The sequence below is a fragment of the Trachemys scripta genome, chromosome 15 (assembly GCF_013100865.1).
Source record: "Trachemys scripta elegans isolate TJP31775 chromosome 15, CAS_Tse_1.0, whole genome shotgun sequence".
Lineage (NCBI taxonomy): Eukaryota > Metazoa > Chordata > Testudines > Emydidae > Trachemys > Trachemys scripta.
This window is the reverse complement of record NC_048312.1, coordinates 6986128-6999625: the sequence shown is the minus strand read 5'-3', so window position 1 is coordinate 6999625 and position 13498 is coordinate 6986128. Positions and strand designations below refer to the sequence as shown.

Genomic DNA, 13498 nt, shown 5'->3' with positions numbered 1-13498 from the left:
CCCCTGGTTCTCCGGCAGGGACACAAGGCAGAGCCGCACGTTCACACACACAACACACTCCGCATGCAAACGGGAGCGCTGGCTGTACACAAAGCTAGCTCCCTTTGGGAACCAAATACACCAGCTGCCTCCATTGGGGTTACTCAATTCCAAGCACTTTACAATCCAGATCTCCCTCTCTCTGTACATACATTTAAAATCCCCCCAGCAGCTAGCCCTAGAAAAACACACACTTCATCTGTACAATCCTTTACCAACAGAAAAAAAAGAGTATTGTCCCACCCTCTCCTTCCCCTCACTTAAATTCCACCCCCTTCCCAAGTGTTTAAGCTGATCTCTTGCAAACTAAGTAGCTCTGCTGCCTATATTTTACATGCATTTCTCCCTTTGCAAATAATTAAGCAAAATCAATTAAAATGTACAAATAGGAAATAGACAGAAGCCAGCTACACACCAATCTTCTTCCAGAGTCTTTCTCTGCCTCCATTTTTTTGGAGAGTTTCATCTCTTAATTGTCAACAGTTCCTGTCCTGCATTTTTTGGCCCAAATGGGGAGGAGGAAAAACAAAAGCCATCCAGGTCTCTCTAAAGTTTTGCAATTTTGCACCAGCACTTTTTTGGGGAAGGGGGAGGGAAGGGGAGGGGGAGTCGATGCGTTTTGCAAAGTCCTAAGGAACCATTTTCAGACACTGAGTGTGGAGTGGGGCGCAGGCGTCATAATCCCCGGAACGTAAACATTGTTGCCGATCGCGTTCGGGGAAGGGGGGGAGGCCCGGGGGAGGCGGCGGCTGCAGGGGGGGGGGGGGGGGGGGACCAGATTGCACCCAGCGCTAAAGATCGCTGCTGCCGCCGCTGCTGGCTGGCTGCTCATATTGGTGTGTTGTTGTTAGGTCACGAGTGTGCAGCAGGCATTGCACGCAGGCGCTGACTCACTGAGCTGTTTGTTATGGGGAGAGCTGGAGTGTCAGGGGTTGGAAGGGACTGGAGTCAGCAGCGGCCACTCTGTAATATGAGGAGAAAACAAAGTACACAGGCTCACACAGAGACCTTCAATCGCACACACATGCACACAAGACATACGAAGACATTCGCAGGTGTAAAGATATGCTTAAGCACAGAATATGCATATACAGAGACCGGCATACACATGTACAACACAGACACACGTACAGACATGCACAGCCCTGATCCAGTTATGAAAACATACAGACAGACCTATCCCTAGACACATGAACAAAAGACATATCGAAAGATGCACAAAATCACACATGTACCTAGGATGCATGACACATACATGGGAACATGCACGTTAGACACATGGGGATAAACTTGCAGACAAGAGGACCAGAGGCAGGGTGCATGACTCTAAGACATGCCCATAAAACATGTTATATGCACAAAGCACACAAAAATGTGAAATGCATGTGAAACATATACTCAGAAAGTCACACATAACTCTCTCTATAAAATGCCTGTCTCCACAGAAGTTTGCTTTCTTAAGAGATGATCAGTGGCAATAAAGAAACAAGGGAAGTGAAAAAAGCAACAAGTTGCTCACTTTTATTTTAAAAGAAATTGCGCTAATGTATTTAACGTTTTCTGTCATATGGGCATGTGTTTTTTAGAAATTGCTGCCCAGTTACAGTTCTATAGATTCTGGAACTCAACACGTTTGTCCTTTAGGAGAGGGTTTAATTCATTCTGGTCTTGGAAGGTGTAGTCTATATGCTACAAAGGAAAGATAATTACACAGTAAGAAAGATGGGTTTTATTTTAGGAGCTCTGTTTCAGTAGCGTCTATTATTTTTTAGTTCTGGCTGGCTTTATTAAAATGCTTTTATGAGAGTGAAATACCCTTTTTGTAGCAAAATGTATTTAAATAATTTCCTTACATAATACATTATTTAATATAGGCTACTATATCGCTGTCACAGGAAAACAACTTTCAAGTACTGTACTATTGAACTAAGCTAGATTTGAATTTCAAGTAGTGCTAAAAGGCTCCATTTCATATTAACAAACTTATGATCCATTCAGCCTTTGGGTTTCCAGTGCTCTAGGTGTCTGCTTAATGCTAGGATTGGTAAGGGGAACCAGTGCTTTTCACATATAAGACTCCAGTTCAAATGTGGATTAGGTTGATAATGATCAAATGTTATTACCCTCTGATGGCAGTTTGGAGGTCTGTGTAAAACAAGGCAGACATTTTGGATCAGTTCCCAGGTGTCCACATTGTTGTACACTGAGGAATTACAAATATCTTAAGTGACATTTCTTAACAAAATGCTTAACCTTTATCAAAATAGAAAAAACAAACAAACAAACAAGATTCCAAAGAGTAAGACATCTAAACAACACACAGACCAATTTAGAAGCCAATAGAAACCTCACAAGCAGATATTAAGTTGTATTTCTGCATAGCTTTGTTCCCAGACCAATTAAACAGATTTAGACTAGAAAATTAGTTGCAATAGCTTTTCGTTCTTTATTGTTTCTGTGCACTTCTATACAACAGAACACAGTCACTCACATAGACTCCTGTTTAGCCCCTCTGCATACATAGTCAGTTAATTAACACTTTAATTGATAGATTAAAATATTGTGCAAAACATAACTAACACATCACCAAGCCAACATCATAGGCCTTGGTGGCAGTCTCATTAGAAAGACTGAAGACTCAATGAACTGTAGCAAATGGCCAGAGGAAAGACTGTTCAGATGTGGCTTACAACTCATGAGAGTCAGGTTTAATTCCAGGATCCACCACAGACTTCTTGTGCGTTGCTGGGGAAGTCACTCAGGCCCACAACCTCAAAGGAATGTAAGCATCCAACATCCATTTAAATCACTGGGAGGTAGGCGCCTAAATACCTTTGAGGATCCCTAACACCCATTGATTTATTTAGAATTAAATACCTTTGGGGATCTGTAGTTTAGTCTCTTTTGAAAAGCTCCTATCTATAAAATGAGGATGCTAGGTCTTTCTTGCCCATAGAGATGTTATGTGGATGAATACATGAAGAGTTGTGAGGTATTGTGATGTTTATTATATATCAATATGCATATTTATCAATTGATACCTTAAGACTCCAGACCTGAAGTTGTATGCACAGGCTTAACTTTAAGACAGGAATACAATGGTTAAAGTTAAGGACACGTGTAAATCTTTGCAGGATTGGGGCCAGAGTAGTAGAGTACAAGATAAAGAACTGTGATTAGAGAATGATCAGAAACAAAGCTATCAATCAATTAAATAAATAAGTCCCTGTTACAAAAAGTCCATCAATAAGATACCACAAAGACAGGGGGGAATTTTTTTCTTTTTTTTTTTTTTTTTTTTTTTTCAGATCAATATAATCTGGAATTTTTGGCATATCAAGCAAACACACCAAGTAGGATATTAAACACACACATACAGAGAAACTAGGGCACATGTTACTAAAATTCTGGAAGTAAAGATGTTTCAGAAGTATCAAAGTCTAAGTCTGTGGACTTCCACATCAGAACACTGATAGTTTTTAATCTTATATTGAGACAGAAATGATTGATTTTAACATTTCATAAGGATGTTTTATGGTTCATTATATCAACTAAATATTTTACTAAAAGACTTGTTCTGTTTCTTTTTAAAATGTTTATTTTACCAATAAAATAATATTGTCTTCACTTTGTGTCATAATTAATCAAAAACTTGGACCCAAAAAGGAATTGGACAATTATATGAATGATGAGAACATCCACACTTGCATTAGATGGAATAAAAAAAATGTTAAGTGATATTAAATCCTCATGCTTCAGAACACAGGTCAATCCCTAACTGATGAGGGCTAGGAGGCATTTCCCCTCTGGGCAGGTTATTCGTTTTTTGTGGGGGAGGGGAATGTTTGCACCTTTTTCTGAAGCATCTGATACTGACCACTATCAACCAGGGTACTGGATTAGGTGAACCACTGCTTCAACAATTCCAATGTTCCTTTAAACAAGGAAACTAGTGAATGTATTCATATTGTCATGGGGTGGTTGGGCCACTGGGAGATGCGCTAAAATTAATCTGTTTTTGTTAACGTTAGTAAAGTTATTTATAGTACAATTATGCCCACAATGTGCTACATCCTGTCCATGTTCCCTTGACAGTAAGAGCTGGAGCTTTAAGAAAAACACCTACTATCTCACAACTCATGATAGAATCATGAAAGTTGTCAATGCTGTGTTTACTCAGTCTGTGTGGGAGACAGGGTGAATTTCACCCTTGTTGAGCTCACAGGGAAATTTGTTTCCTGATAAATAGACTAAATTTTGCTAAAATCAGATCCTTAAACCCTTTTCCTTTCCTCATAAACTATGGACTACCTGTCAGGCATCTTAGCTTGGATGGACATGAAAAGCTATCGGGGTCGGCAAACTTTCAGAAGTGGTGTGTCGAGTCTTCATTTATTCACTCTAAATTAAGGTTTAGCGTGCCAGTAATACATTTTAACGTTTTTAGAAGGTCTCTTTCTATAAGTCTATAATATATAACTAAACTATTGTTGTATGTAAAGTAAATAAGGTTTTTAAAATGTTTAAGAAGCTTAATTTAAAATTAAATTAAAATGCAGAGCTGCCAGGACCTGGGCAGTGTGAGTGCCATTGAAAATCAGCTCGCATGCCGCCTTCAGCAAACGTGCCATAAGTTGCCTACCCCTGAGCTAGATGTTTAAACATTTCACTGCCTTTGGACATTATGTGAAAAGATACTTCTGTGGCTCTCTAGACAGACCAATTCAGGGGTGCTGGAACAGGGCGGGCCAGGGGCCCATGGCCCTCCCACTTTTCACCAGGGGACCCTGCCCCCTTCCCCTCCTCTTCCCCCTGAGAGCATACCCCCCAGCCAGGCCAGCAGCTGGTGGAGCCCAGCCCAGGAGCCTGGGCAGTTGTGGCGCATGCCAGCTCCCCAGAGCTGCCTGTGCAGCTCTTACAATTGCCAGGCTACAGCTCCAGGCCCTGCCCCTTGGCCGGAGCTGGGTCGGGGTAAGAGCTGTGCAGGCAGCTGTAGGGAGCCTGGGTCTCTCCACCTGCCCTGGGTAGGGGGTCTGGGGGCGGGGACAAGGGTTGGGGGCTACTTTTGGCCCCACCCAGCTCTGTTCCGGCTTCCGACTTGGCTGGGGGTGGGGCCTCCAGGGGAAGAAGAGGGGCCTCGGGGGAAGAGGAGGGGGCACAGGTGGGATCTTGGGGGGAGAAGAGGGGCCTAAGGGGAAGGGGTGGGGCAGAGCCTCTGGGGGGCAGAAGCCCCTGACCCCCCCCCCACTTTTGGGAAGGCTCCACCACCCCTGGATCAATGTTTTTCCCACTTAGGAAGCTCAGTGATTGCAACTTGAACCTACATCCCACAGCTTTCCAAGGAGGGCTGCTCGGCCTTAGGCCATGTCTACACTTACAAGCTGTACCGATACAGCTGTGCCACAGTAAAAGCACGCATGTAGCTGTGTTATGCTGACAGGAGAGAGCTCTCCCATCGACATAATAAACCCAGCTCAACGAGTGGCGGTAGCTACGTTGGCAGGAGAGCACCTGTGCACGAGGTGCTTATGCTGTCAAAACTTATGGTGCTCAACAGGGTGTTTTTTGCTGACATAAGTGCTAGTGTAGATATGGCCTTCGACTTGTCAGCAGTCTCAAGCAGTGATAATCCTTTCCGCATCTGCCTATTGAATTTTTTACCTGTTATACTTTTGATGCAAAACCTTCCATTTTAATTTCTATTTTGCACCAACACAGTTTTGTTCTGTGACAATAACAGAAACAACTATTTGGCTAACAATATACTATAGAAAAGCTGCTATGCAGAGGGTGGCATGAACACTTCTATTTCTGTGCCAAATACTGTACCTCATTAAGAATGCTGGAGGGTTATAATGGTTCATCCCTATTTTAAGACGTACAAAGGTACATTTCTGGCATAGAATTAAAGGTGCACCTCTGTGATGGGATGTTCAGATCTTTCAGTGCCCTTGGGAGGGAATCCTGGAATTCTATCCCTATTGTCCCATTATGTAAAGACCCCACGACATCAAACAGCAGCCTGAGCTTTTGTGCATTCATTCCCAGAAAGGGTTCAGGGTCAGCTGAGGGAGGCACCGCTAGCTGAGAGTTAATTAAGTACAGCTGACTCTAATTAGGCTCAGCATCTCAAGAGGAGACTGGGATGGAAAGAGAAATGCTAGGGTTTATAATGACCAGCAGTTAGGAAAAGAAGTAAAAGAACTAACTTTGTTGGGTTTGTTCTTTCCAAGTTGGAATTTATTGTACATAAGCTGGAGGTAAAAATGTAGGTAGACAATATTATAATTTTAATATTTGGTTAAAGTAAAAGATGTTTGTCCTCTAACAATTGGAGATCAAATTAAGTTTATTTTAAAAGGCCAATGCTTGGTTTTGTAGTGGTGGCTTTTTGCTAGGCTAGGGCTTGTAGGGTTATACATATAAACTATATATTTATATAACTATACATATAAAATGATGGGGTCTAAATTAGCTGTTACCACTCACGAAAGAGATCTCGGAGTCATTGTGGATAGTTCTCTGAAAACATCCACTCAATGTTCAACGGCAGGCAAAAAAGCGAACAGAATGTTGGGAATTATTAAGAAAGGGATAGATAATAAGACAAAGTATCATATTGCCTCTATATAAATCCATGGTACACCCACATCTTGAATACCACGTGCAGATGTGGTCGCCCCATCTAAAAAAAAATAATAATAATAATATTGGAATTGGAAAAGGTTCAGAAAAGGACAACAAAAATTATTAGGGGTATGGAATGGCTGCCATATGAGGAGAGATTAATAAGACTGGGCCATTTCAGCTTACAAAAAAAGATGACTAAGGGGGGATATGATAGAGGTCTATAAAATCATGACTGGTTTGGAGAAAGTAAATAAGGAAGTGTTATTTACTCCTTCTCATAACACAAGAACTAGGGGTCACCAAATGAAATTAATAGGCAGTAGGTTTAAAACAAACAAAAGGAAATATTTTTTCCACACAACACACAACTTGTGGAACTCCTTGCCAGAGGATGTTGTGAAGGCCAAGACTATAACAGGATTAAAAAAAGAACTAGATAAATGAATAGAGGATAGGTCCATCAATGGCTATTAGCCAGGATGGGCAGGAATGGTGCCCCTAGCCTCTCTTTGCCAGAAGCTGGGAATGGGCTACAAGGAATGGATCACTTGATGATTACCTGTTCTGTTCATTCCCTCTGGGGCACCTGGCATTGGCCACTGTCAGAAGACGGGATATTGGGCTAGATGGACCTTTGGTCTGACCCACATGGCGGTGGCTTTTTGCTGTTTGAAAATGTGGATGTGATGTATATGAACATGCATTAATAGACTGGGGAATGAAACACAAGGGACTGCTGCTTCAGTGTGAAAGATTATTGTATGTTTCAATTAAATTACTTTTCTATTAAAGTAAAATGTAAAAGGGGGCAGTCTAGAGAGACAATGCACTAAAAGCACTCTTGTATATACCTAAAGTCACAAAGGAAGTAAGCATGCTGGATTCGCTATTTTAACTTTCTTAATTGCATTATATAAGCTAAAAGTACCACTACAGGCAATGGAAAGCATTTGTGAAATTGTGTAGTAAACACACACACAATTCTGCAAGCAGCATAACCCCCCAAAATTGCACCTAGGGATCCAAAATGGTAGTAGACAGCTCAGTTTGAATATAACTTCTAAAGAGAACTAAAGTCTTGTTTATCTGAACAATTATCTTATGTTTTATTATAGCTCACAGAGCTATAGTAAGGGAGTGTTGATTAGAGCAACTGACAGACTTAACTATTCAGTAGCTGTTTTCTTCATACTATTAATATCCCTTTTCCAGATATTAGTCCACTTCAGATTTTTGCATTAGCCTCATAAATTAGAACACAATCATTTTAAAATACATTTATTTTGGGAAATGGAGTCTAAACTAGGGATTAACTATGCTGTTTTAATATTTTATGGTTCAACCAAAACTGTGTGCGCTTACAACTAGATAATCTTATCTATGGGTGTAGAGCTGTGCTCTTTCATAGGCTTTGAGCACTGACCCCAAATATATTTTTACAGTTAAGATTCCCCCACAGACTAAACTACAGAGCCTTGAAGAGCTCGTTTGAAGAGGTGGGAGAAAAAACATTTAATGCCTGTTGGTTACCAGCTTTCTAAGTAAGGCATGGTAGTTCATTTAAAATCTTTATGTGGGTACTACTTATGACTTTGCAATTAGTTGTCTTGAACAATCCCAGTACTGTATGTTGAGAAATACTAAAAATGCTCTTTGTATTTGTTTTCTTTGTATGTGTGCTTACAGAATTAAAAGACAACTGAGCAAAAAGTAATGTTAATACTCTTCACTTATACAGGGCTTTTAATACAAACGGCCTTTAAAGATAGATATATAAAGAAGTACTGAGTATCAGGGGCTAGCCGTGTTAGTCTGTGTCTACAAAAACAACAAGGAGTCTGGTGGCACCTTAAAGACTAACAGATATATTTGGACATAAGCTTTCGTGGGTAAAAACCTCACGTTTTCAGATGCATAGAGTGAAAGTTACAGATGCAGGCATTATATACTGACACATGGAGAGCAGGGAGTTACTTCGCAAGTGGAGAACCAGTGTTAACAGGGCCAATTCAATCAGGGTGGATGTAGTCCACTCCCAATAATAGATGAGGAGGTGTCAATTCCAGGAGAGGAAAAGCTGCTTCTGTAATGAGCCAGCCACTCCCAGTCCCTATTCAAGCCCAGATTAATGGTGTTAAATTTGCAAATGAATTTTAGTTCTGCTGTTTCTCTTTGAAGTTTGTTTCTGAAGTTTTTTTGTTCAATGACAGTGACTTTTAAATCTGTAATAGATTCCCTGATGAGGCCACAGCACGCCTGGTGGCTGAGCTTTGTGACTTTGTCCTCACCCACAATCACTTCAGATTTGGGGACAACTTATACCTTCAAGTCAGTGGCACTACTATGGGTACCTGCATGGCCCTACAGTATACGCTACATTGATGACATCTTCATCATATGGACCCACGGAAAGGAGGCCCTTGAAGAATTCCACCTGGACTTCAACAATTTCCACCCCACCATCAACCTCAGCCTGGACCAGTCCACACAAGAGATCCACTTCCTGGACACTACAGTGCAAATAAGTGATGGTCACATAAACACCACCCTATACTGGAAACCTACTGACCGCTATACGTACCTACATGCCTCCAGCTTCCATCCAAGACACATCACACGATCCATTGTCTACAGCCAAGCCCTAAAATACAACCGAATTTGCTCCAACCCCTCAGACAGAGGCAAACACCTACAAGATCTTTATCAAGCATTCTTAAAACTACAATACCCACCTGGGGAAGTGAAGAAACAGATTGCCAGAGCAAGACGGGTACCCAGAAATCACCTACTACAGGACAGGCCCAACAAGGACAATAACAGAACACCACTGGCCATCACATACAGCCCCCAGCTAAAACCTCTCCAGCGCATTATCCACGATCTACAACCTATCCTGGAAAATGATCCCTCACTCTCATAGACCTTGGGAGGCAGGCCAGTCCTCGCTTACAGACAACCCCCCAACCTGAAGCAAATACTCACCAGCAACTACACACCACACCACAGAAACACCAACCCAAGAACCAATCCCTGTAGCAAACCTCGTTGCCTACTCTGTCCCCATATCTACTCTGGCGACACCATCAGAGGACCCAACCACATCAGCCACACCATCAAGGGCTCATTCACTTGCACATCTACTAATGTTATAGATGCCATCATGTGCCAGCAATGCCCCTCTGCCATGTACATTGGCCAAACCGGACAGTCCCTCCGCAAAAGAATAAATGGACACAAATCGGACATCAGGAATGGTAACATACAAAAGCCAGTAAGTGAACACTTCAATCTCCCTGGTCATTCTATTACAGATTTAAAAGTCACTATCATTGAACAAAAAAACTTCAGAAACAGTCTTCAAAGAGAAACAGCAGAACTAAAATTAATTTGCAAATTTTACACCATTAATCTGGGCTTGAATAGAGACTGGGAGTGGCTGGCTCATTACAGAAGCAGCTTTTCCTCTCCTGGAATTGACACCTCCTCATCTATTATTGGGAGTGGACTACATCCACCCTGATTGAATTGGCCCTGACAACACTGGTTCTCCACTTGTGAAGTAACTCCCTGCTCTCCATGTGTCAATATGTAATGCCTGCATCTGTAACTTTCACTCTACGCATCTGAAGAAGTGAGGTTTTTAACCACGAAAGCTTTTGCCCAAATATATCTGTTAGTCTTTAAGGTGCCACCAGACTCCTTGTTGTTTTTACAGAAGTACTGAGATGCAACCCCCTTTGGGGTGGAGGGCAGCAACCAACCAATGCATAACATATTGCACAACAGTGGGGCGTAAGATATTTTACAGGAAAAAAAACCTTAAGGGCAAACCATACTCTTACAGGTGCTGTGGGAGCTTTAATGCTCATATATAGCAGACAAGACCAAAAGACCATGTCTCGCCAAACTAAATATTTGATTTATTTATTAGGAAAGGATGAAGGGCTGGGTCAACTCTGCTGGGCTAGGAACCTGTAGTCCCAGGAAATGTGATCTGAAGCTTCAAGTTATTAATCTAATTTCTTTGGTTTGGTAACCTTTCTGTTTAAAAAACGCAGTACAAATAAAAAAAAAGGTATAATAATGGTCACGTTTGTATAGACTCCATCATTGCCCTCTGATATATTAAATATAGCTAAATTAATGAACCTACAGATCAGGAGAAGCATAAAGAGAGGAACTAAGAAAACAAAATGTTTAGGGCCTGATTTCTTGTGTTGTCGGTTATGTGTAAAATGCTACCAAATCAGAATGACAGCATTTTTACACTCTGCACTAGCGTGAATAACAGAAGATGCATGGGGTGGAAAATCAATCCCTCATTGCCTTTTATAGCCAATGCAAGTAAGCCATCCTTACCTAGTAGTGCATTTGTATTCTCAGGTTTTCTTACTTTAACTACAGTATTATGTTTCTTTTTCTCACTTACACCTCTCCATACCCACAAGCTCTCTGTGGCACAAAGAGTACCTTTGTAGCTCTGTAAGACTCAGGATTCCTGAATCCCCTTTGTGGGTGTGTGACCTTTGCCAAGTCACTTCACCTCTCTGTGCTTTGCTGTCTCTTCTATAAAACAGAAATAATTATGCCTTACAAAAATTGGATAAGCACTTCAGGTGAAGAGTGCTGTTTAAGTGCTAAATAGTAGTAGTATACAAATCTCCTATGCAATCAGAAAGGGTATTTTAATACATAAAGGCAGGGCATTGAGACCTTTTGCTCAGTCTTTGGATGTAAGATCAAGTGAGGGGTCCCAGAATTATTTTGGAAGCTGTTCTTTACAACATAGTCTGCAATCCATACACAGGAGAACTACGGGCGTGGGGGGTGGGAATTCCATTATTTGTTAAATTATTAGCTCTTTGGGACAGGGACTATCAGGATGTTTATACAACACCTAGCAAATGCGGCCTTGACCTGGTCAGTCTCTAGGCAAAACCACAATGTGAATGCTTAATAAGATAATTGAACAATACATCGTACCTCAGTAATAGTAAATGTTGTGATGCATTCAGTTTTAAAATTACTCAGTTTCACTATAAACAATATGCCAGATTGCAATCATTCCATGGAAAGTACTATACAAGTGCAAATATTATAACGAATTGTGAAGTACTTCATGAGTACTTATGAGTACCTCATAAGAGATAGGAAGTAAGCCCATTTTACAGAGGATGAATAGCGAGTCACAGAAATACGACGTGGAGTTGTGATTCCACAATAGACACCTCTCCCACTCTCTAGTGACTCTCTGATGATTTAACTGAAATCCTAAGGAAAATCTCTGAGTAGGTTCCCTTGTACATTCCTTATAACTGAATAAGATGGTATTGACAACTCAATGGTCAGTAGATTTTTGGCTACAGAATAATCTGTATAGCAAGAGTGGGAATAGTTTAACCACAACATAGAAAATGTACACTACTTATTCCTGGGATATGTTTTGTGATATTTAAAAAAAAAATTCTCAACATTAAGCTGGAAAAGCATTGAATGGAGCTGTAGAAATTCTGGTGAGGGTAGCTTTAATAAAAGAGACTCAAAGAAGGGGTCGGGGACAGAGACCTCTTCAGTTGACAAATGTGAGAAGTGGAAAACCTAAACATCAACGTTTATTGTCTGCTGCAATACAGTACATACTGATTCTAACTTATCTGCTACCAACTGTAGGGCATACAAAATTTCCCAAAGGGTACTTAGGTGTTAAAATTAATGTAACTGGAAGTATGGTTTAGGATTCAGGTGGTTAGATCTTAGGCATTGCTATAAATGTAAAAATAATATATTTTACCAGGTTATAGAATACAGTGAAAGGAAGGTGGCCTGGTGGTTGGACTTCAACTGCCAGTGCTTGGAACGTTGGGATCAGAAGGTTCCATGGCAGTTGGGATTTGGCAGTTGAGTTCAACTGCCTGTGCTTGAGTATTAGAATTTGCAATCCCTGTCCCCAGTCTGCAGTGCCAGATTGGATTTGGAAGTGAGGGAAAGTTTAATGAGAGGATTAATTTGACCCAGTAAGTCTAGAATAGGGAATGTAAAAGAGTGATGTAATGAAGATTTATGGTACATCTACGTTTCACAAATCTTACAACATGCCCCCCTGCACTGATATAAATAGCAGTGTAGACAGTGAGGCACTACTTAAAGACAGGCCTAAACCTTGTTGGCATATACTCTACGTGGCTCTCTACACCCTTAAGCAGTGCCTCCCCCACTACGCTGCTGTGTTTAGCAGTGTAGTGTCCTGCTGCCCCACTGCAGGGAAATGCACTGGGGAGGTGGTTGGGGAAAGTCTCCAGAAGCTTCCCACTGCCATCTGTACCTACGCACCCCAGTAGGTATGTCTACACTAGGGTGACCAGCCAGCAAATGTGAAAAATCGGGACGGGGTGGGGGGGTAATAGGAGCCTATATAAGAAAAAGACCCCAAAATCGGGACTGTCCCTATAAAATCGGGACATCTAGTCACCCTAGTCTACACTGCAATTAAAATTGTGGCAGGCTGATGCCAGCTGACTAGGATAAGGGGCTGTTTAATTTTGGAGTAGACATTTGGACTGGGCTGAAGCCCAGTCTCTAGGACCCAATGAGGTTAGAAGGTCCCAAAGCCCAGGCTTGGGGAGCCTGAACCTCTACACTTCAATTAAACAGCTCCTGAGCCTGAGTTGAGCAAGCCTGAGTCGGCTGGCACAGGCCAGTTGTGGGTTTTTAATTGCAGTGTAGGCATACCAAAGTAGACACAGCTTGCTTTTCACGGCAGCGTGTACACTCCCCGTAGCCTATATGCTGCTGCCAGGGGTCTGCAGTATAGACACAGCCTTAGGGGGAT

General features: G+C 41.6%; 1 protein-coding gene across 2 annotated transcripts in view; it reads right to left on the bottom strand.

Annotated features, from left to right (window-relative positions):
- KDM2B (lysine demethylase 2B) overlaps positions 1-13498 on the bottom strand; it is a 170058-nt gene that overhangs the window by 156190 nt on the left and 370 nt on the right. The window contains exon 1 of one of the 2 annotated variants that reach the window (XM_034790644.1): positions 455-770. The exons of the other annotated variant lie outside the window; for it this stretch is intronic. Within the exon in view, the coding sequence (XP_034646535.1) occupies positions 455-505 (51 nt within the window). The 5' untranslated portion in view covers positions 506-770. Of the gene's footprint in view, positions 1-454; positions 771-13498 lie in introns of those variants that run through there. 2 annotated transcript variants of the gene reach the window in all.